Here is a 23,627-nt window from a genome sequence, read left to right as displayed (position 1 = left end):
GGCCTGTCAGTGTTTGCATCAAGGCATGAAACAAGTGCAATAAGTTATGCCCCATACAATTATGAATAAAATTTGCTATCAGCCCCAATGAGCTGTAAAACAAAATCCACCATACTCCAGGTATGCTGAAGATACATTGTCTGTATAGGTCCAACTAAGTGTAATAAAAATAAAATTGAATTGAATTGAAGTGCCCACCCCCCCCCCTCCTCAAAGGTTTGACATATTTATGTAAATTAAAACAACCTGTAGCAGTAGAGTGACTTGGGGGGGAAAAAGATCACATGCACTGCTTGACTACAACATGGCTTTCAGTTGAACACATACTTAAATACAGTGAAATCTTTGGATAATTATTTTAGAGATTAAATGTACCTCTATGTCCAAAATAAAAAAAAAAGCTTTTTCCTCTACAAAATCTGCTGATACCAACTGCACACAAGAACAGTGGTGAGCAGGAGAAAACTCCGTAATTAAAAGACAGCAAGTCCTATCAGAGGATGGTACCAACAAAGAAAAAATACTTTAACTTGCCTTGTCATACCAGCACCACAGCCCTTTTGAAAGCATTAACTGAATACTCAGTTTAACTCTTCTGGGCCTTCATGTACAGAAACTGTTCGTTTTCCCAAAGTGGTGTCCTTTCCCCCTATCCTCGCTCAACTGCAGCACGCTAAAGTCAGCTGCCTGTTCCTTGTATTCAGTGAGTTATTTTAATCACCAGTCACTATCCTACCTCCCTCAGTGAGGCTTCAGTAAGACACTCAGCTCACTCACATGGTTGTCCCATAAGTCATATGGAATGGATAGCCTCAACAAACGCTACAAAGAAAGAAGTGTGTCAGTCTGTTAGCTCTGAAATTAGTTAGTATTTTTTATTACTTCAATAAATCTGAAAATTAAGAAGATGTTTAGCGTCAGATATATTGTTTCTCCTTGGTTAATTTTCAACCACACTTGGCAATATATTAAACCTGAGCCAACCTGCCTGTAGGCCTTGAGCCAGGCTAGAAGATACAGACTGTCAAAGTGGCAACAAGCTTGGTAAAGCAAGGTGAGGTGAAGCCACCTGCAAGTGTAAAAAATCACAAGATAACCACTTGAACTCAAGTGACATCCTCTAAACGTTAGAGTCGGCCTCCTGTACGGAGGGAATCGAGGGGATTGGACGTCTCTTTCTCCTCACAGCCGGATCTGGCTGGCCTTTTGCCTGTGCTGCCACTGCAGCGGCAGGAGGAGGGACAGGGATGGGACGTCTCTTTTTGACAGAGGTGACGCTGCCGGCGCGTTTGCTGAGGATGCCCTGAGCCACGCTTTCCATTTCATCGACAGTCGTGTGCATGGCATCAGCCATCTCCTGCTTAGTCACAGAGAGAAAGCCGGGGTCTTTGGCCAGGGAGGCCAGACCGCCCTGTTCTAAAGCCTGGAAAAGAAAACAACATGCAGTGCCCTTGCTTACATACAGTAACATTTCTGGTAATGCATCAGCCATAATGACAAAATCAAATACAGCCTGCAATTCAACTATAATATTTTGATAACTCTTACAGCTCAGCTTTGATTTTTAGTTTTTAACAAGTCTTTCCTTACACTGACTTCTGATGAGGTCATCTAAAAACTGAAATTCAAATGATTTTGGTTTGTTTATGAATAATTACTGTGATTTGTGAAGTTTTTCTGAATCTGCCTTACACCCATATAAAACTCAAGTTCAGCAATCCGCAGATCTTAAAGTAAGTGCAGTGTCCCCTGAAAAATCTTTTTAAGGAGAAATAAATAGTAATTCAATTCAGGACAAGCTTAGTTTGTGTCCAGGAAATTACCCTGGTACTAAAACAAGAAGCTATTTTTATGATCACCTATTAATGACGGATCGGACAGCAGTTCAGGACATTTCCTGCTGATAAAACAAGGCAGACACAGATTCTTTCTTTCTTACCTCCTGGACAAGCTGGTCGGCTGCAGTACAGGAGCTCTGGCTCTGACTGTCACCATAGTTAGGGTCGTAAGGGAACTGCAAAGAAAAAATATGCATCCACACTTTGTCTATATAAGCTGTTCATCATCATTTACACTGGATGAGTTAACCTTAGATAACATTTTACCTGTGTTTTGTCTGTTCTCACTGTAAAGTTCCAGGAATGCAGGTTGCCTAAACAAGGGAGAATCAACAAAAACTTAATGAATATAATTATAAAGAACAGAGAAATCCATCGCCTTTTCAGTCTGCATGGTTCCTCCTTATTTGCCAGATTTTATTCGAACATTATTTGCTGATCTGGAATTGTATATCTTGGCCCATGTTTAATGTAAAGTCCATGGAAAAGCAGTGTACATTATTTTTATTGTTATTTGATCAAATGTTTATAAAATGAATTATGAGGCCTGGTCAAATTAGAAAAATGTTTCATGACTTCTTAGCCTTTCATTGGATTCATAATTTCTATTTCTTGTGTGCATTACTCTCACACCATCTTAGTGTTTATATTTGTACTGCCCTATTAACAGCTTGTCGCTCAAAGTTTGATTGATTGATTTCCAAAAACCTCTTGATATACCTGGCTCTGCATCCTCACTGGGATTGTAAAAATCTTCTGGACTGCCTTCTCTATCAAATGAAAATCTGAAAGACAACAAAAGTTTCACTCATCAGACATTTCACCCTGAGCATATGTCATCTGATAGATTGGAGTGTTTGGTGCTCACTCTGCGAAGGCGTTGTTGTTTGTGTTGTTTTTTGTTGTGGTTGTGGGGAAAAATTCGGTAGTGTGCACCAAGTCAGCGGAGTTTGGGGGAGACTCGGACTGACTCTCGGAGAACTTGAGGGGCCGCTGGCTGGTCATCTGCTGGGACTGAGCGATGACGGGCTCAGCAGAGAAGGAGTCCACCCGGTTACCAAACAGATCGTGTGTACGCTGGTAAGACCGAGCAAGACAAGCACACACAGATAATACACAGATAACCAAATTGACCAGTCAGTCTGCATGCAGTGTATTTTGCCTGTTTATCTGTTCCGCCAAGTTGCAGAAAGTGTTTCTCACCTGGTAGATGCCTTCTTCTCCAGCCTCCTCCATAGCTCTGTCCATCTCTTCCTCATTCTGCAGGTCTCCTGAAATGGCCCTGTGCATCTCTGGAGCCACCTCTTCGTCGATACTCCTCAGGCCCGCCTAGAAAAACATGGAGAATGTATTGTAACATTAGTGCATAAAAAACACTGGCTGATACAAAATTGATTTATTTACATCATAAAAGGGTATAAGCAGGAATCCTGAAGTTAAATTTAGTACAATCTAAGACCTCATCGCCACTTCAAGTTCTAACCAGTTACATCAACAACACACAGCAGCAGTTTAATGTAGAAGTGAGATGGAAAATATATTTAAAAAGAAGTCATAATATCGTATGTCATAACAAAAAGTCATAGTGGTATCTCACAAAAAATGTCATAGTATAGTATGACATAAACTAGAATTACTGCCTCAAGGTTGTATGCCTCCGCCACCGCCAACCAGTCAAGTGGCAGTTTACATCCATGTCTGTCCAGACTCATAATATGTAGTGAAGACTTTGATGGAATTTAATCAAAGGTATTAAGTGTATTTTTTGGCAAAACATGGATGCTTCACACACATCTTTAATCCGGCAGCACAGAAGATCTATACGATCACCACAGTTTCGAGGTTCGCTCCCAAGAATAGAGTCACCAATTTAGTATCTGATCAAATATATGAAATATTGTCACAATCTCCCTTCTGTTCCTGAGTTATGGTGTTGAATATACATTTATGATGCCACACTGAAGTTGACCTTTAACCTTTTGGATATAAAATGTCATCACTCCATTTTATACTATTAGCCATTTGTGTGAGTTTGTCATAATTACAAATGAATTCTTAAGTTACGGTCAAAAACGTGATTTGTGAGGTAACAGTAACCTTGACCTTTGACCATTAAAACTTCAGACTTTTTAATACTTTTTAAGATCCTGCAGACACCCTTCTTAAGAGAAATAATATGAATAGCCAAAGCATGCTATTCTGAAAAATGTTTTTCAGTTATTATGCAGTAATTTCCTGTCTGACATTATACATTATTACTTAATTTTCATTATAATAATGATTTTAACCCCATAATGACTGCTCACCTGGATCTCCGGGCCTGAGGCACTCTTCTTAGAGGGCCGGTAGCCATAATACTCCTCCTGATGCTTCAAGAACTTACGGAAATGGTCCTGGAGCAGGAAGGTGGAGTAGAATTTCCCTACAGTCACCTCATCATCTGCAACCAGACAAGTCACAGTTCTGTCAGTGTGAGAAATACTGGATTATTTTGTATAGTTAAAATTGAACTAATTCTGTTGATAGACTCACCTCCTATGGGGGGGATGACCTGGTCTAACAGTTTCATACTAGTGCGTTTCCAGATTGATTTTATAATGGCTCTCAGCTCCTCATTGGCCTGCTCAAAGTTACCTGTTCAGAACAATCCATTAAACATTTATTGGAATTACAGTATGTACATCAAATTGAAGCAAACATATACATTTTTTGATGCTCTGTACCTTCTGTTTTGATCTTGAGTGCAGTCCTGACCAGAGCAAACAGGGTGGCGTTGAAGGTGACAGTGCCATCACTGTTGAGAGGCATGTTCATGCCAACCAAGCGCTGCAGACCAGACAGGAAGTTGAGAGAATTTGGCACCAGAGAGTAATAGAAAAAAATCAAATACAATACACTTTTTAAAGTATTACTATTAATATATTGGTTTTTAACCCACTGAATTTATATATATATATTTTTTATTATCATCATCCTAAGTATTATTATTATTATTTGTTTATATTATTTTAGGTGGAGGATGAGAGGTCCTTGATAGGTGAGAGATATGTAGGTATGTATCATTTTTCAAACTCTGACACTGTCACAATCCTTTGTATTGATATTTTCAATAAAGACAGTGTGGAGAAAAACATCAAACACTTTAAATAGATAATCTTTTTAAATTATATATTGCCCCATTTTATCATTATTACTTAATAATAATTCACTCAAACATGTATTTTTCTTTTCTTTTACCAAGAATAATGTTGTTTAGCATATGATTGACCTTGTAATTTCTGTTGGTGAATTTTACATTGACAATAGTAAATTATCTAAATCTAAACCTAATAAAACCTAATCTTTTCTAAAATATCCCAAATTACATTGTAAGACCTGTACATTATTAATAGTTTCATTTGGGATATTTTATATGTTTATTATGTAAATGCTCTTTTTGTGTAGTGTCTTTGTATGCTGTTATTGTACAATGTACATCAACAGTGATCGTATTGTATTGTTAATGTTATCATTCAACACACACAAAACCTTTCTCTCTACAATACATGCACCCCATGGTCTTTGAAACTGTTTATGACTGACTGCACTGTATGTACCTTGCATGCAGCACGATGAGGACAGAACTTGCCAAAGCCCAGTGGAGGCTGGATGCGTCGCAGCAGCGTCACAACATCCAGATGTTTAATTCTACCCCTGTTAGATTAGAGAAACATCTTATAATATTTTTAAAGACACCAACCTAAAGCTGACCTATTTCTTGTGTTGACTGAGCATAAATAAATTAAATGGTGAAGTTCCATGAGTGGTGTTTGGGCTTACGTGGCTTCAGGGTCATATTCAGCCCAGATCTTCTTAAACTCATCCAGATGGTGTGGACCAAGAAGAGACCAATCACGGGTCAGGTAGTCGAAGTTGTCCATGATGACAGCTACAAACAGATTGAGGATCTGAAGTAGAGAGGAAAAAAGACGTGTATTTACACAGTTTTAACCTTTCTGTGTTCTTTTTAGATTATAAAATGATTGTTGAACTAGAAAATGCATTTCCTGCAGAAAATACTTGTGAATGCTGAAAAGTTAAATTGCAAAGGCTAAACTGGATTGCTGGCATAATTGCGTAAGAAGTAGGTGAAGTAGTGAGAATAGTTGGAAAAGTGTGAATGGTTTTATTTGGTATGAATTTCATTGAAATGATGAATAATAATGTATTGTGATGTATGAGAAGTAAAAATTGTGGCCATGAGAGCAAGTTGAAGAGAAAGTTTTAAAAAGTTATATTTATAATATTCTCTCTCAACTGCACTGTAGCTGTGACATCACCCACACTGAGCAGCCCCGAAAGAAAAATAATAAAGAAGCACTAAACTTAAACAGTGATAAAACAAAAACTGTATGTAAGTATAAATGGTAGAACAAGTTGAATACAAGCACAAATGTCCTTAAAGACCTGAACATTTTGATATTTGTCATAAAAAAGTTATAGTATAACATGTCAAAAGTAATTGTAGAATAGTATGTCGAAAAAAAGTGATAGAAATTCATAGTATCGTATGTTAAACAAAGTCTGGAAGAACATGCAAACTCCACACAAAATATGTGTATATATGTATGTCATTCCCCGCTTTCTCCGCTTTCATGTTTGAGCTGTCTTATTAAATAAAGGTCTAAACTGCCAAAAAAATCTTAAAAAGTCAAAGCATATTATGTCGAAAAAACTCATAGTATATATAGTATGTCGAAAAAAGTGATAAAGTTATGGTATAGTATGTTCAAAAGAGTCATGGAAAAGTCATAGTATCAGAAATAGTCATAGTATAGCATATTGAAAAAAGTGATAAAAAAAGTCATAGTATAGCATGTCAAAAAAGTCATAGTGGAGATTGTTGAAAAAAGTGCTAAAGTCATAGTATGTCAAAAAAAGTGATAAAAAAAAGTCATAATATAGCATGTCTAAAAAAGTATAAATATACTCTGATACATGATACATGTCAAAAAAAGTGATAAAAAACTCATAGTATGTATGTTGAAAAAAGTGATAATGTCATTGAATAGTTTGTTGAAAAAAAAACATTAACTGGGAATCAAACCTGGGTCAGAGTCTGCAGTAACTACTTGCTAGATGCCTGTTGGCAGCAGTGCTAACCACTAAGTCAGTATGTGGGAAAAAGTGATAACAAATTCACAGCATATTATGTTGAAAAACATCAATGTAGTACGTCGAAAAAAAGTTCAGAAATTCATAGTATATAGTATGTTGAAAAAAGTCATAGTATAGAATATTACAAAAAAATCATAGTATATATACTGTATGTCGAAAAAAGTGATAAAAAAGTCATAGTATAGCATGACGATAAAAGTGATAAAAAGGTCATAGTATATATGTCGAAAAAAGACATAGTATAGTATCTGAGATTAACTGAAAGAGCCCTGTTAAACTTCCCATTGAAGAAGCCTGAAAAAAGCCTAAACAATACATGGTATCAATATAATGACTGTGAGCACCAGAAAGCATTTGCAAACATATTGATATATCATTTGTGTGGATAAAGGTTAAAAAATGTGGGCATATCAGCAATTTAAAAAACTGGTACTCTGTGCTTTCGTCCAGAAATGTCGAGGTTGTTTAAGGAGGCCTAAAGAAGCACTAAACTTAAACAGTGATAACACAAAAACTGTAAAATAATAAATACTGAATAATTTTCTAATAGCTGAAGGTTTTGTGAATAGTTAAGAGTTTGAATGACATCTGTGAGAGCAGTAGCATTTAGAAGTGGAAGAAGCCTTAGGAGGATTTAAAGATTGCTCTATTGAATTTTAATGTAAAAAGAAAAAAGCTTAATACTTAAATACTTAAACTAAAACTATAAATGGAGAAAAGTTAAATACAACCACAAATCACCTTAAAAAGCTGAACATTTTGATATTTGAATGTTTTTTTTGTAGCTGAAAGTATGCATAAGTAGTAGGCGACCGAAAATCGTTGTGTGAATCAGCATTCACACAAATATATAAAAATACTAATGCAGCTAAAAGATAAATGTTGCTGCTCACAAGGAAGGCACAGAGACAGTAGAAGCTGAGGAAGTAGAAGACAGCAAAGTTGGACCCGCAGGTGTACTCCTCTCCTGGCAGAAAGTCAGACTTAGGGTCACACTTCTTCCCATACATCGAAGCCATCATTACCTCCTGCCAAGCCTCTCCAGTAGCACACCTGGAAACGTAAACCATAGAGAGATCCTGGCTCAGACCTTGCAGCCAATGAGCTTTTAACCAATGATCCAGGTTTAGGGACTCACCGGAATAACATCAGAACAGCCTGAGGGAATGTCTGGAAGTTGTTGTTGCGGTTGATTTGGGTGCCATCCACTAAGGCTACCTTTCCAAAGATCTGAAGGGTTGTTAAAATCAGTGCCAAATACGGAAACTTGTTTTAGTGGAATTTACGCATATTTACGCACATTAACTATCTACAGAGGTTTACAATTATTTCATCCAGTAAAATAAAATGTTAGATTAAGTACCTGCATCCCTATGACAGCGTAGATAAAGAAGAGCATTATGATAAGCAAAGCTACATGAGGTAGAGCCTGTAGACACAAACACAGATAGGTCATTAAAAGTGTGTTAAAAGTGGAGATACAAATTGAAAATGATTATGACCACAGTGTAACAGACCTGGAAGGACTTGATGAAGGTCCACAGAAGGTTACGGATGCCTTCTGAACGGTTCAGCAGCTTGACCAGACGCATGACACGGAAGAGTCGGAAGAACGTGATGGAAACTGAGGCATTTTCAGACGCCTATGGACAAAAATAACCGAAGGATTTAAGGAGAACATTTAAAAGAAAGGAAAAACATTTATGGTTTTTAATACGGAAAAAGTTTAGGCTTACCGCAATTGCTTGCATAGGATTTGTCTCCTGCACAAAGTAGATGAAAAGATGGCACACTGTAGTTACATGGGTTATGTATGATACAAGTTATAATATAATTAATAGGAGGCAAATAGCAGACATAGCACTGACCTGTTAAACATCATTAAGGTATGATTTACAATCAACAACCAGAGTTAAAGAGCAATGTTTCTACCTTCAATGAGTAACAAAGCCTCCAGTCTTAGTTGCTGAAAACTAGAACTGCAACTTCTAACTCATGCAAGATATTAACAGTTTTCAGTCAATCCAGCCATCATTAGAGTTTCTGTGCTGATATATTCAATGTTGAGCCCTGTGTATAAAGTATTTGAGCTGTACTGGAACCCAATATATCAGCAAACATAGTGGAGTGCCCAGACAGCAACCCTCATGCAGCAGTGCAGTGCAGTGATCAGATATTTACAGCACAGCCGTGGAGACAGTACAGTCCTCCACTGGCAGCCAGGGCACTCTGTGGAGGATAGACAGATGAGGAGTGAGGTGTGCGGAGGGATTGAGAGGGAAAATATGCAAAAGAAGAAGAGGAGGAGATATAAAAGAATTAGGAGACAATGTGAAATTGAATGGAGAAAACAGAAATTGCTACTAGCTTGTTTGTGGATGGAAAAGGTGAGAACAATGCAGTGCAACAATGGAGAAAAACAACAGTGACTGGTCAGAAAAAAAACATTGGGTTTGTGTAGCATAACCACATTAAAATAACACAATAAAATAATTTACTGATATTGTGCTCTTATAGATTTTAAGTGCTCAGACAACACACAAACATTGAATCACTGAAAATATTGCAATGGATCCGGTGGGAATAATGGAAAATTTGGTTTGGTGTTTGGTGATGGAAATGGCGATGCTTCTGAGGTTGCACAAGTAACTGAGGGGGTTGGGAGTGGGAGAGTTGGGGTAAGAATGGCCAACGACAGTACTGACCACATTCTGTGAGCTAGTTCTGCTGGCACCAATCAGCTGTTGGGCCATGATTTTATGCTTCTGTATCAGAGCATTACATAAATACATTCAGTCATTTTAAATTGAATCACACTATTGACTGGGAATGTCTCATTGAGACAACACCAGGGACTTTCATATACAGCAGCTACAATAGGATCTGTGGAATTCATTAGAATAGATTTAAAAAATATAAGTTCTATAATTCGTACTCACATCGACTTCACTCAGGATGACATCAACAACGCTACCGATGACAATAATGAAGTCAAAGACGTTCCAAGGGTCTCCAAAGTAGCCCTGCACAGACAGATAAAGCATTGCTGACAGACACAGTTGGACATTGGATTGGGTGGATAAACATTTGAACCACAAAGTGTGAAGCCATTACCCTCGCTTTGAAGGCCATGAGCTTGAGAATCATCTCCACAGTGAAGAGCACAGTGAAGATCAAGTTCAGCATGTCAGACAGCTTGGTGACATGGTCCGACTGATTACAGTGCTGTTCAAAGTGGAAGCAAATATTAATCTCAACATGTTACAACTATTAATTTGACGTAGTATTTGTACAAAATGTAGTTTTAAGATAATTACATATAACTTGAAAAAAATGCTAACATTAGAGCGATATTCTGGCTTAAAACATTCAACATTTAGCTACATAAGAGTGACATGACACTGTCATGAACGTGTCATAAACATTATAAACAAGTCCTAAAAGTTTTTGACATAAGACTTCTGTCATTAAGTGTCATTCGGTTTTTGTCATGACAAGTTAGGGTTAGAGTTACACGGTTAGGGTTCATATGTCATGACAGTGTCATGTCACTCTTATGTAGATACCTTCAAGTAAAGTGTTACCAAAGTATTTATATTTATAAGTAGGCCTATTTGTTCATCTTGTTTTTTGGTGAGTACCATAATATCATAAACAATAGAAATGATGGCAAGTTGTCATACAATTAGCTTTGAATAATAATTCAATCTGGCCCATAGTGAAACACAAAAAATTGGATTTCATCCGTATTGTGTCATCCTCTCTTACCATAGTTACATAAAAGAAAAATCTGAAAATTAATATTTAAAGTAGATTTGATAAATAAATTGGGACTGGGATTTCGCTACAAAGTTGTAATGTCCCACTTTTTGACAGTTAAAGTTTTCATTTTTCTTATTGATTAAATGATTTAACAAACACTGAGCTCCTCTGACTATGACACAGAAACACTTACACTCACATCTAAAGACAATGAATATTGACAAAGAATAGTCAGAAGCCTCGATACAATCTCAATGATTTTTTTGTGTTGCAACGTAGCCTTAATTTACATACCTGCATCCCCAGACACAAGGTGTTGAGCATAATTAGGAAGAACATGAGGTATTCAAAGTAGCAGGAGGTGACAATGTACCAGACTCTGTACTGGTAGGGGTTTTTGGGGATGTAGCACCTCAGAGGTCGAGCTTTCAGGGCGTACTGCACACACTGACGCTGAAGGGGAGGAAGAAGGTGGGATAAATAGAAAAAAATAATTACTAACATGTTTTAGATTTTACTGAAAATGATTGGACTCTGTCACTGTCCTACTGCCCACTGTTTGACCTCTGAGATGTCTTGGCGTACCTGGTTCTTGTCCAGCTCACAGTCCTTATACTCCTGCTCACCCTGCTCCTGAAAAGTGACGATGACAAAGCCAACAAAGATGTTCATCATGAAGAAGGCGATGAGGATGATGTAGATGATGAAGAAGATGGACACATCCACACGGTTGTTGAAGACAGGACCCATGTCTTCTTCATCTGAATCAATGGCTCTGTATAACAGTCTGGGAATAAATGGAGTGATATTGAGAGACTAGGAATAATTGGCAAGACAAAGGGATACCACAAGGCTAATTTGTGTAGATGAAATGTATAATTCAGTGAATTAAAAAAGATATATTGCCTTTATTACCATCTCTGGCTCAAGAATATGGAATTACTTCCAACTCAATATCCACATAATAAGATATTTTGTCTTCTAACTCAATCAAACCGATAGGATAAAAAATGCTGTGCTTACTTTGGCCAGCCCTCAAATGTGGAAACAGTAAAGAGAGCCAGCATGCCATAGAGCACATTGTCAAAGTTGAAGTCACTATTGATCCATTCTCTCTTTGCCAGCACTGTATCTTGTAGAGAATTCTCCATGTGCTTCACAAAGTATCCCCTGAGAGCAGACACAGAAAACGGCGACTCTTAAATAGCATTACAGTTTAGATAGATGAAATCTGCAAAGTGTGAAATATGTTAGCCTTACTGGCATTCCTCCCCTGTCATTTTCGATGGGTCTGTGCAGCTGTAGAATTTACCCTAGGAGGGAAAGGATTAGGGACACATTTATAAGGAGCAAGGCATTTATACTTATATGAGCTTTACAGTATCATGCTACATACAGTATAGTGTCAACATCATCTTTAAAAGAGTTACCTTGAAAAGTTGCACTCCGATACAGGCAAACATAAAATTCAGCAGCATGGTGACCAGGACGATGTTGCCAATGGTTTTGATGGCCACAAACACGCATTGGACGACATGCTGTCATAAAAGACAAACAATGACCACTTAATACTTAATACATGTACTGTACTTAAGCACAATTATGAGGTCTTTTTAAGGTTAGTTATACTTCTACTACACAACAAAAAGAAATATTGTACTTTTTACACTTTTAATTACTAATTTTCAGGTTAAGATTTTGCATTTAAACATTTGATAAGATTATAAAACAGAATGCATTGCTCATGAACATTTAGAAAAAAACAGTGTCTTGTATGGCCCCCTGTCATGTTTCAGATGTCCCAGGCCTAAAGAGGTGAAAGTATCAAATATTACACATAAACAGCACAAAATTGAGCTAAAGAGTTTTATTTAAGTACATGATCTAATAACTTCTGCCACCACTGGAAACATAGACATATCCACAGGGGGAATTACTGTATTTATGCATGTGTGTACCTTTAACCCCTTGGCTCTATTGATGGCTCTGAGAGGCCTCAGCACCCTTAGCACCCTGAGAATCTTCACCACAGAGATAGCACTGGATCTGCACACAACACATGACAAAAAGCAGTCTTGATATGCACATCTTGGAATACTAAAATTTTGTAATTTAGGAAAAATAAATAACAATAGGGATGTTCTATATCTAATATGGCAATCTCAAAATGTTACTCACTCCATCCCCATAGAAAGCAGAGAGACTGTAACCACAATCAGATCCAGAATGTTGAAGGAGTTACGGCAGAAGGAGCCTTCGTGCATGAATGCTCCATATACTGTCATCTGTCAGTCAGATACATAAAGTCACACACAGAATATTAAACCCAACAGGTTTGTGTTTAAGCTTTTCCTTTAGTCAGAGGAACAGATGTCTTAATGCATTAATGTCAAACAAAACTGAGAAACGTAATTGATTTAATAAATAGGTCGATTGACAGAAAATGTATTGGATTTACCCAGATTAATTGATAATGGAAATAATTGCTAGTTGCAGCCCTAATGTTGGAAATGTGAGTTTAGTGTTTGTAACTCAGCAGGGCAATAATTACTATCATTGCGAATTAAGTAGTTTCACAGTGATTGTTTAGGTTCTGAATATGCTACCTCAGTAAAAACATGCAAGACCTGCATAGAAACCTGCCTCATTCTGCTTCTACATGCTTCTCCCCTCATAAAACAATTTAATTAATGTCATTTTTCTCTGCCAAGAATATAATTAGTGGATTTGAATTGAGTTGTTTAGTTTTCTGTAATTTTTGGCACAAAATTATCAAATTTAAACACAGAATATCAGAAGACAATGTGGTATTTGTTATCTGGCATCTTGACTTCAACCACATGAAAACCACATGAGTCAAACCCAATGGCAGAACATGATGTATAGAGCGCTTTACCTTCAGTACAATCTCAATGGTAAACACAGTTGTGAATACAATGTCAGCATAGGCCAAAATCTGGAGGAAAAAGCAAAAAGGTTTGCTGTCAAGTTTGGCCTTCTTTCAACAGATAATGTCCAATTAAATGTGTAGTGGTAGACTTGGTTGTACCTTGTTTCTGTAGGACTTGGGATCGATGGGGTCTTCAGCCGCCAGGGAAATGGAGGAGAGGAGGATGAACAGAAGGATTAAGTTGGTGAAGAAAGAGGCGTTGATAATCTTGTAGCACAGTTTACGGAACCTGGATACCAATAAATATATGCAAAGACATACAGTCATCAGTGCAGTGAGTTCAATCAATTCACTGTTGTGTTTTCATTATAGTTTGAGAAAACACTTAAATATAACCACTTTTATTCTTAGGCTGGTATGTCTGGTTCCTACTTGTTCTGAGGGCCAAAAATAAAAAAGGAGCTGGCTTCAGGCAATGGAACGGCTTCTTCCTTCAGCTGCAGGTCGGCCATCGGTCGGGGCCGAGGGCTGATGGGGATTTCAGGCTCTTCCTCCTCGTCATCACCTACCATGTGGAAAAAAACACTCAAAATGCTATAGTAAACTAAAATATTTGGAAAAAAGAAAATCTCTCTGAATCATGTTATAGACTTTATATGGTAGTCACCAGAGTCAAGTGAAAAAAAGCCTAACTTTAGACTCTTCTTTAAACTCATCTGAGTCTAATAATAATGAGGGGTTACTATACTTAAACTGTAACATAGCCAAGAAAGCAGCACTGGTAAACAGCCAGTGTAATGAATATGGATTCCTGCATTCATTTATGCCCCTCTGCCACAACTACATCACTGAGAAATGTGAGAGGTTAAAGAATTTGAGATGCAAATAAGCAAGAAGATTAGACATTTGTTACCTGGGAAGTCGTCAGGTGGAAATGGATCTTTCACTTCATTGACATTGGACTCAAACTCGTCAATTTTGAGCTAAAAAAAAAAAAAAAATGCATAAGCTACTTATGCTCCTGATTAATAGATCATTGTTAATATGTGATATGGTACCAGAAATAACACTAACCTTGGCTGTGGTGGGTATACCCTCCATCTTAGATCTCTGCTCTGCCAGTTTCTTAGCTATCCTCTCCCTTTCCTCATCAGTCTTGTCAGGCATTTTGGATCTGGAGGGTAGGAAGGAAAGGGAATGGAGTAGAGTTTAGCAATGAGAAGACAGAGCAGATCATCACAGGCATTCTTTTAGTTCCAAGTTTCGTCATATGTAGGTTAACACAGGGTCAACGGTACAGTGAATGTATTGACAAGACAACGGGTCAGCTCAGCAATAAAGCACTATATGCCGCAATAAGAGAATTAGTAGTCATAATATAAAATAAGATAAAATTACAATATCTGTAAGATAAGATAGGATGAAAAATAAAATAGCACTTCATACTGAATGAAAAGGAGGATTGTGTGTAAAAGTTTATCTAGCAGTTTTGCACAAATGTAACAAGAAAAGGGAATAAGATGTGGGATATGAGAGATAAATAAATAAGTGAGATAAATAAATAAAGTAATCAGTCATGTTGATAGTGCATTTTATGTAAACAGTAAACAGCAGGTAATCAGATATGTGATGTGGAATTTCAAGGTTTATGAGTTAAGAAGCCTGATAGCCTAGTGGTAAAAACTGTCCCTAAGTCTGGTGGTACATGCAGTCATGCTCCTGTATTGTCTGCCAGACAGTAACAAGAAGAACAGCCTGCGTGCTGGGTGGCTGTGGTCCTTATTCACCTTAGTAGCTTTCTCCTCAACTTCTCCTCTGCCTTTTCTTTCTGAGCTGAAGTCAGACTCTCAGCCTCTGCCAGGTTGTCGACGGCAATGGCCAAGAAGACATTGAGGAGGATATCTGATTGCGCTGAGCTCAGGAAAACCAAAACCTTGTTTTTAAAAAACATCATTGCTGTGTATACAAGTTTTAGCCATACTAGCGGCATGGCTCTATGGATGGCAATGTTGGTATGATGGTTGGCCCACCACTTTGGTCCAGACTGAAATATCTCAACAACTATTGGATGGATTGCCATGACATTTTGTACAGACATGTATGGTCCCCAGAGAATGTATCCTACTAGTCTCGCATTGCCAGACCTATCTCCACATCCAACTGATCTTGGTGATCCCCAGACTTTTCCTCTGGCGCTACCAGCACGACAACATGCCCTGCATTGCATTGCAACTGAATGGATTAGTACAAAACTGTGTACAAATATTCATGAGTCCCAGAAAAAGTTCTCCAAATTTGATGATCCCCTGTCTTTTCCTCTAGCACCAGTGTGATTTTGAGTGGATTGACATGAAATCTTCTTTGCTGGAGCTGCTCCCCCCGCGACCCGACACCGGATAAGCGGACGAAGATGGATGGATGGATGACATGAAATCTTACACACATACACACATTCATGTCCCTTCAGGATGAATTGTAATAACTTTGGTGTCCCCTGTCTTTTCATCAAGCAACATCATCAGGTTAAAACTCAGCTGTCCATGTGTTAAATGCTAATTAGCAAATGTTAGTATGCTAACATACTAAACTAAGCCGGTAGCATGTCTGTACACTCTTAGCCTTGTTAAATCCTAGATGATATTGTGAGTTTATGTGAAGGATACAGTTTCCACAGACAAAGAGGACGATAAAGTAGATGGAGACCAGGATGCCAGGAATGACAGGCCCTCCATAGGCCATAATGCCATTGTACATGATGGTGGTCCAGTCCTCTCCTGTTAGGATCTGAGAGATAGCCAAGTGTTAAAAAACAGCGATTCATTAATGTCAGGTATGACTGTCAGAAAGGATGAGTCAGATGCTGCTACTGTGAATGCACTTCATTACATAATGGGTCATCAAAATCAGGCAAGAAAGGTTTAAGAAAATGAAAAGCTGACATTAAGAGTTTAAAGCAGAGAGTCCAAATGAATCCATGTCTAGCCTCACCTGAAACACACAGATGAGGGCCTGAGGGAAGTTGTCAAAGTTACTGCGTCTGGGTCTGTGGTCGGTAAAGTTGAATTTCCCCCCAAACACTTGCATGCCCAGGAGTGAGAAAATGACGATGAAGAGGAAGAGAAGAAGGAGCAGGGAGGCAATGGAACGAACAGAGTTGAGTAGAGAGGCCACAAGATTACTCAAAGAGGTCCAGTACCTGCAAAACAGTTAGAAGAAGAGATGTGTTAAATGACATTAAATCTCACACAACTAATTTAATGCAACAAGATCCTTTGAGTGGACATAACTCACTTTGTGACTTTAAGGATCCTCAGCAGTCGGATACACCTCAGTACAGAGAAACCCAGGGGAGTCACGGCTCCTGCAGAGAACATGATCATCTCCAGGATACCGCATAGCACCACAAAGAAGTCAAAACGGTTAAACAGGGACATGAAATATGCTCTGGGACCCAGAGCATACATCTTCACAAACATCTCGATGATAAACAGCACCAGCAGTATACGACTGGCCACATCTGTTGAGATAAGAGAGGAGAGAGATGAATGGATAAGGCTGGGAGTGACAGAATTCAATTTATTTAAACATGTTCACAATAATTCATATATTAATCACCAACCTTGTAGGGAAGTGAGGCTGTCAGACTGGTGGTGGTGCTCTGTTGCTATGGTCAGGGTGTTGAGGAAGACGAGGAACATCACTATCCAGTAAAAGCTCTTGGTTTTCACATACAGCAGGCACTTCATCCTGAAGAAACGGTTCCAGCGACGGGCCAGACGGCTAAATACAACAATAAACCTGGCTTACTGTGCCGAGTCACCGTTATTATTACATGTAAAAATGTATACATTTACATAGCTGCAGACTTACTAGTAGTAGACAATTCGACTCTTTCCTTCCAGGTCATACAGGCTGTCTGTATCAGAGTCACTGATTAAAGGGAGGAGTCCTGACAAGAGAAGAACAGTTGTAATTCAACAGTATCTCTACATGGGATGGGTGGCTGAGGTGGTTAATAGTGCTGACCTTTGCCCTCTCGGTCGGCATCCAGGACTTCAGCATGAGTGATCCATTCCATGTAGCCATGCAGGTCTTCATCCAGCTGCTGACGCTCTCGCAACTTCTGGAACTCTCCACGTGACTTGGCCTTCTCTCGCTCTTTGGTAAACTCTCTGAGGGTAAAGACAGTAAAACAGCATGTTAACTTGTTCACGTGATGATGCAAGATGCAGACAGTAGAAAGGCAGAAGATAATAGTTGTCTTACCCACTGAGCACACCCAGAACCAGATTGAGCACAAAGAAGGAACCCACCAGAATGAGGGGAACAAAGTAGACCCAGGGCCATTCATTACCTATGGCATCATTAACCTGAAAGACATCTCTGGGTCAGCCACAAACAATGTATTCTGTTAGGTACACTTAACTCAATGAATACCTAAAATCTAGACAGTTGTAAAGGTTTGGTGGCAAAAGCATAAATTCCCCAACACTGAAACTGAAAACAACCAAGATAATGTTCAAGCAATCACTGACCCAGTAGAGCACTTTGGTCCATCCCTCCATGGTGATACACTGGTAGACTGTAAGCATGGCAAAGCCAATGTTATCAAAGTGGGTGATGCCATTGTTGGGACCCTCCCAGCCTGGTCGACACTCAGAGCCGTTGATCGTGCAGCGGCGTCCATTACCAGCCTGAGCACAGGGTGCAGGCAGCTCACCTTCTGCTGTGGAATAGATATCTGCGGGCAAAAGAGAAGACATACATATAATTTTCTGAATGTAGCTTATGTGAATTATAACTGGTAATGTCTCAGGTATGACTATAAATCACAACATATATAAAAGCCCATGTGCAACAGTGTCTGATTGTGCCCTTCATACGTACTTGTGCCAACATAGTAGCAGGTTTTATGCATTTTGCACTTGAAGAGCTCCAGTCCCATGATGGCATAGATGGTTACCAGTAAAAAGACCAGCAGGGCGATGTGCAGCAGAGGCAGCATGGCTTTGAGGATGGAGTTCATCACCACCTGCAGGCCTAGATGTGAACATTAAAACGAAAACATTACAACAAAGAACAACATCTCAGCAGTGTCTTTTCTTCACATAAACAGTATTTCCACATTAATCACACAGTGTGACATGGACACAGGGTTTTTATACAGTATACAGTATAGGATTACAGAAGAGGCTCTTACTGGGGACTCCAGAGACAAGACGTAAGGGCCGCAGCACTCTGAAGGCTCTCAGTGCCTTCATGTCGAACCCCCCACCCTTTTCCATTGGCACATCTGCTATCTTATTGATGGTATCCAAGGCAAAGGTGAAGAGGCTGTAGGAAAAGATCATACAACCATAAGTACCTACCCCTACACGATACAAAATGGGCATTCAACAATATTCTAGTTTTGATATTACTATAAGATATGACATTTTCAACTATTACAATTGAAGTGTCAATGGCAGTTTCTTAAATGTGGTAAAAGGGAAGCTGTGGTAGAGATATCCACCTGCAGCTCAGAGCTCATCTTACCCCATGAAGACGATGACAAAGTCCAATATGTTCCAACAGTTCCGTAAATAGGCGCCTTCATGGAACACGAGCCCATAGGCCACTATCTTAAGAAAGCACTCTAACGTGAATATGATCAGGAAGATGTACTCCAAACTCTCCTGCAGCAAGCGAAGCACAAACCAGGAGATTACATTTTATAGAGCTCACAACCTTCAGGTTCAATCCTCTAGTAAAATATGGGATGATTGGAGTAAATGACAACTTTAAGATTTAATTACCTGCTAGGAGGAATAGCAGTAGATGAAACTAGTATTAGATAAACTTATAAGGATTAATTGACACTTAGCTAATTTGTATGCAGATTAAACACATCCTCAGAAGGTTTAAACTGATGGGTGGCCCAGTAGTCACATTATGATTAATGAAACAAGCCACAATTTAGTTTAGAGATGTAAATAGATAAACATCAGTGTAGTTAAATAAAATGATCTGCTTGTAAGTCGGGCCTGTATCTGTGTTTTTATCATTAGTGTTGCTGTTTTCAGAGACAAAGGAGGTCGACAAACAGCAGATTTACACAGAGCTGAGAATGGCTTTCCTCAGTAGTGATTGCCACTGACGACAAAGGAGTAGTAATAACAGCTATGCAACGTCAGGGGAACCTTATTACAACCAAAACACTCCATTGCACATATTTGCTTACAAACTGCAGCTTCAAATTGTCATCATTAGATAGACTACATTTTCCTTTTGCTTTTCATTGCTGATACAATTAAATAAATACACATTTTGCAGGAGAAACTGTAATAGGAGAACATTATGATAGAGCTCCCAGGAAATCCAGCCAAATCAGAGAGCTAATTTGAGGTACAGTATATTACAAATGAAACCTTGCATACATTCACAAAAATACATATGTTTACAGACAAAAAGTGTATCAATGTTACAAGCCATTATATTTAGTATATGAGTATGAATGTGGTTACATGAGGAAACATTTGTGGCCTCTACTGTATCCACCTGCGTCAGGAGAGTGACGCTGCCTGGGCCGACCTACTTCTAACAGAAAAAGGGGGGTGAAGATGACCAGATCCTCTTACACCGTTCACCTCTGAGGAATGGCACAGTAAGAAGTAAGAAGGATTTGGGAGAAGGCTGGTAAGTGGGCCAAAGCAAAGATATTAAAGAAATGGGGTCAGTTTCAGGTCCAGATACCTGATGGCTTGATGCATTTAGCTGTCAATCAGTTGGGCACCAACAAAATTGATAGCTTTAATCTAGTAATGAGGTTATTGACTGGATGGAGGCTGTTGGTGCTATATATTGACATTTGAGCTGGTTGTCAGGCATCTCAGAGGCAGTGATCCGCATGTCAAGTCTCTGAGAACAAGCCTTCTCAATACCATAAAACCAAATATCCAGAACTTGGCAAGATGTGTACACTGTGCAAGAGCAAACATATATATTTTGCTCACTTTGATCATCCCTGATTGTATTTGTTCAGTCGCCCACCTTTTAATACACTATATCCACATCCCCACAGCAGTGTAAACACACACCCAGGAGGTTGAAATATAATAACACCTGTAAACACATCAGCAGCATCCAGTGGTCAAACACCTGCCACCAGATAGTTTTCACTACTTTAACTTGAGAGACTCTGTGAATCACCTGTCATCTAGAGTGAGAAGAGTCATGAAACCTTTAGGCTTTTTACACAGAATACGTAACAAATGTTTCCACAATTATTGTGTTTAGCAGAAAACAAACAAACAAGCAAACCCTGAAACTGATCCATTCATATGTAACAAGCTCAGTTTCATAGGCTTGTATATTTCAACCAGTTTGTGGGGCATTTCAATTAATACATTCATAAAACCAAATATCATAGGACACTTATCTTTGTATTAAAACACAGATGGGATCCCAAATAAAGACCTGAGTTGTGTCTAATGGCGCTTGGCATTCAGACCAGTGAGCAGCTGAAACTCTTAGATATGAAGAGTGTGTCATACATCAAAGAAAGGATTTGTGTTCAAACTCATACTCACCAAGCTTGTGTTGGTGTTATTGGTGTCTTCTTCAGGCATGGGCAGGAATACAGCCAAAGCAATGCAGTTTGCAAAGATAGTCAATAAGATGATGATCTCAAAGGTTCTGGATGGGGAAACTCAGGTTCATAACAACAATACATAGGGAGGACTGATAAACTCTCAGTATTCCAATAAGGAATATTAACAAGGGGATACAATTTCTCCGGAACTATTCTTGATGATAATATTTTAGTATATTTGTTATGCACACGATTAGTGTACATGTCCAGTAAATACTAACAATGGATGGGTAAGAAAATAGATTGCCCATTTCTTTATCTGTGCATGTTTTGTGATTTTATGTAGAAAACCAAATAAAATAAATCAAACAGGTCTACAAACTCTGCTTACATTACCCAGTGCCTCTAAATGCTGCTTGAAACATCATCCCTTTCACAGCCCTTCGTTAGCGGGCAAAGTGCTCACAGTAAATGTAATCTTGTCTGCTGTGCTGCTTCATTCTCGTCCATAGGGGGCTCTCTAAGAGAATTTCCCTGCCAGGTCAGCATCATGTCTCCCTGTGATGCCACAGGACAGCTGCACAGCCCAAGAATATGACCAAACCATTTAAACACAGACTAGTCATCAGGAAAAAAAAGGCTGTTTGGTTATTCTAAGAGACAATTGTTTATTCCTTAAGCTATAAGTAAGGTACTTTTTTTTAATTGTACAACAAGGAATTAAGGGGTTCAGTCTATTTCTGTAATTTTGTTCTAAACACAGCATCCATGCCCTGTGTTACAGAATCAAATATCAATGGGATTAAACAGTAAAACCTCATGACCTGGCTGAGCATATGGAGACACAGTTCAGTGAAACTGTTAAGAGAAATTATATTATTTACTCCACATATTATTATAAAAATCCCATTAAACTCTGTGAATCCTATTGTGACGCTAGGGCTGTCTCTGGATAAATCAGTGCATTCTATTTTGGATGTAAAATATGTATTATACAGGAATGGACATCAGGCTGAAAGCAGGAAACTCCCCTACAGGGGCCATAACATCACTCAGCAGCCTGCCTTGTGTTCAGGCTCCAAGCCTCACAGGGTGCCAGCATTTCAGAGCAGCTATTTCCACATTAAAAGCAGACTGTCAGCTATCAGGACACTAACAGGTGGCTTCATTAATTGTCTGCCGGTTCTTTGCAAATAGATTGGCTTAAGAAGCTCTCTAGGTGAAAATATGAAGGCTACAAACTTGACTTTGACACAGGGCTGCCCGATACATAACAAAAGTCTTAACACTTCAGGGATTGCCTTAACACAGATTTGAAAGAGACTTGGCTTGGACTTACCACAGGTGAACTACATGGCTGATAATTCACTGGCCTGCAGCCACTTCATTTCTGTAGCTGTCAGTGTTCCTGACCAGAGCCTTACATGCTGTAATAACTGTATAATGCCCTGAGTATCATACTGTATATTTACGAGTAAAATACTTCTGTTTGAAGGGCACATTTTTAAGCCAACGTCTACCTAATATTACAAACACAAAAGTCTGAGTTGTGTAAAACGTGGGCAGGTGTGTAAGATATAAAGGATACTTCCACTCGACAATGCTGATGCAGGCCTTGCGGAAGGGATTTTTGAGGTTGAAGAGGAAGAGGGTTCTAGCAGGTCGAGGGTTTCCCCCTGTCGCCTGTAGCTTCTTCAGCTTCTCCCTCTGCTTCCTCTTCAGCTCCTCTTCATTCATGATAACCGGCTTGGCCTCTGCGTTGGCTGCCATCTTGACGCCTACGCCTGAGACAAGCTCCCAGTCCTGTAGAAATGTGTCTTCTCACTGATAATCCCAAAAAGAGGCACTTTATAACTCCCCGTTGCGAAGGCCTGCTCTGGGTTCCAGACCTGCTGATCCTGTGTGCGCTGCCCTCTCTCCCCTCTTCCTCTGACTCTGTCTCCCTCACGCAGAGCCACAGGCCTCTCCTCCTGGCTGAGGGCCTCTGACAGAAAAGCCCCTTCAGCAGGGAAAAATAACAGGAGCCCAGAGTGGCTGGAGTAGCAGTTGGTCCTGTAGTTTAAATTTAGACTGTGAACCATTGACAGGCCATGCTTGGGGATGGTTAAGAGGGTGGGGGCTGGAAGGTGGAAGATGGGAGTAGATGGGATCAAGAGGGGGTTGGGGCAGGGCAGCAGTGGTGGAAAAGAGCACAAAGAAGGGGCGAGACAGTTTGCGGGGGCTTGCAGTAGCATAATATCACCACTAGCCTCCTAAACCTGCCCTCCCTTTCCAAACAGACCCAGCTGCTCTGCTGCTGGACACTGGTGTTGAACCCTAAACTGTGAAAAAATAGTGAACAGAGAGGAATGGAAACTACACATGGATGTTTGTGCCTCCAGTGTGACATTGTGCAGGTGGAAATATTTCT

General features: G+C 39.2%; 1 protein-coding gene across 1 annotated transcript; it reads right to left on the bottom strand.

The window, feature by feature from the left end:
* Positions 1-593: 593 nt before the first annotated feature.
* On the bottom strand, positions 594-23,265 carry cacna1sb (calcium channel, voltage-dependent, L type, alpha 1S subunit, b). The gene is made up of 45 exons (XM_028582139.1): positions 22,806-23,265; positions 21,216-21,321; positions 19,183-19,322; positions 18,848-18,981; positions 18,535-18,687; positions 18,183-18,388; positions 17,914-18,017; positions 17,674-17,819; positions 17,518-17,596; positions 17,267-17,427; positions 16,939-17,164; positions 16,636-16,843; positions 16,311-16,431; positions 15,435-15,549; positions 14,722-14,821; positions 14,561-14,630; positions 14,080-14,212; positions 13,807-13,936; positions 13,654-13,713; positions 12,936-13,042; positions 12,716-12,803; positions 12,188-12,295; positions 12,018-12,070; positions 11,781-11,927; positions 11,343-11,544; positions 11,052-11,210; positions 10,110-10,220; positions 9,935-10,018; positions 9,177-9,224; positions 8,732-8,758; positions 8,513-8,638; positions 8,359-8,424; positions 8,134-8,225; positions 7,889-8,048; positions 5,658-5,785; positions 5,435-5,531; positions 4,562-4,664; positions 4,371-4,472; positions 4,145-4,278; positions 3,042-3,167; positions 2,707-2,915; positions 2,559-2,623; positions 2,106-2,152; positions 1,940-2,014; positions 594-1,423 (listed from the first exon to the last, which is right to left on the bottom strand). The coding sequence occupies exons 1-45, from the start codon at positions 22,985-22,987 to the stop codon at positions 1,121-1,123; spliced, it is 5,541 nt and encodes a 1,846-aa protein (XP_028437940.1). The 5' UTR covers positions 22,988-23,265; the 3' UTR covers positions 594-1,120.
* Positions 23,266-23,627: the final 362 nt, after the last annotated feature.

Source organism: Perca flavescens, chromosome 7, assembly GCF_004354835.1.
Source record: "Perca flavescens isolate YP-PL-M2 chromosome 7, PFLA_1.0, whole genome shotgun sequence".
Taxonomy (NCBI): Eukaryota; Metazoa; Chordata; class Actinopteri; order Perciformes; family Percidae; genus Perca; species Perca flavescens.
The sequence above is the reverse complement of the archived record's forward strand: the minus strand, read 5'-3'. Positions and strand labels throughout refer to the sequence as shown.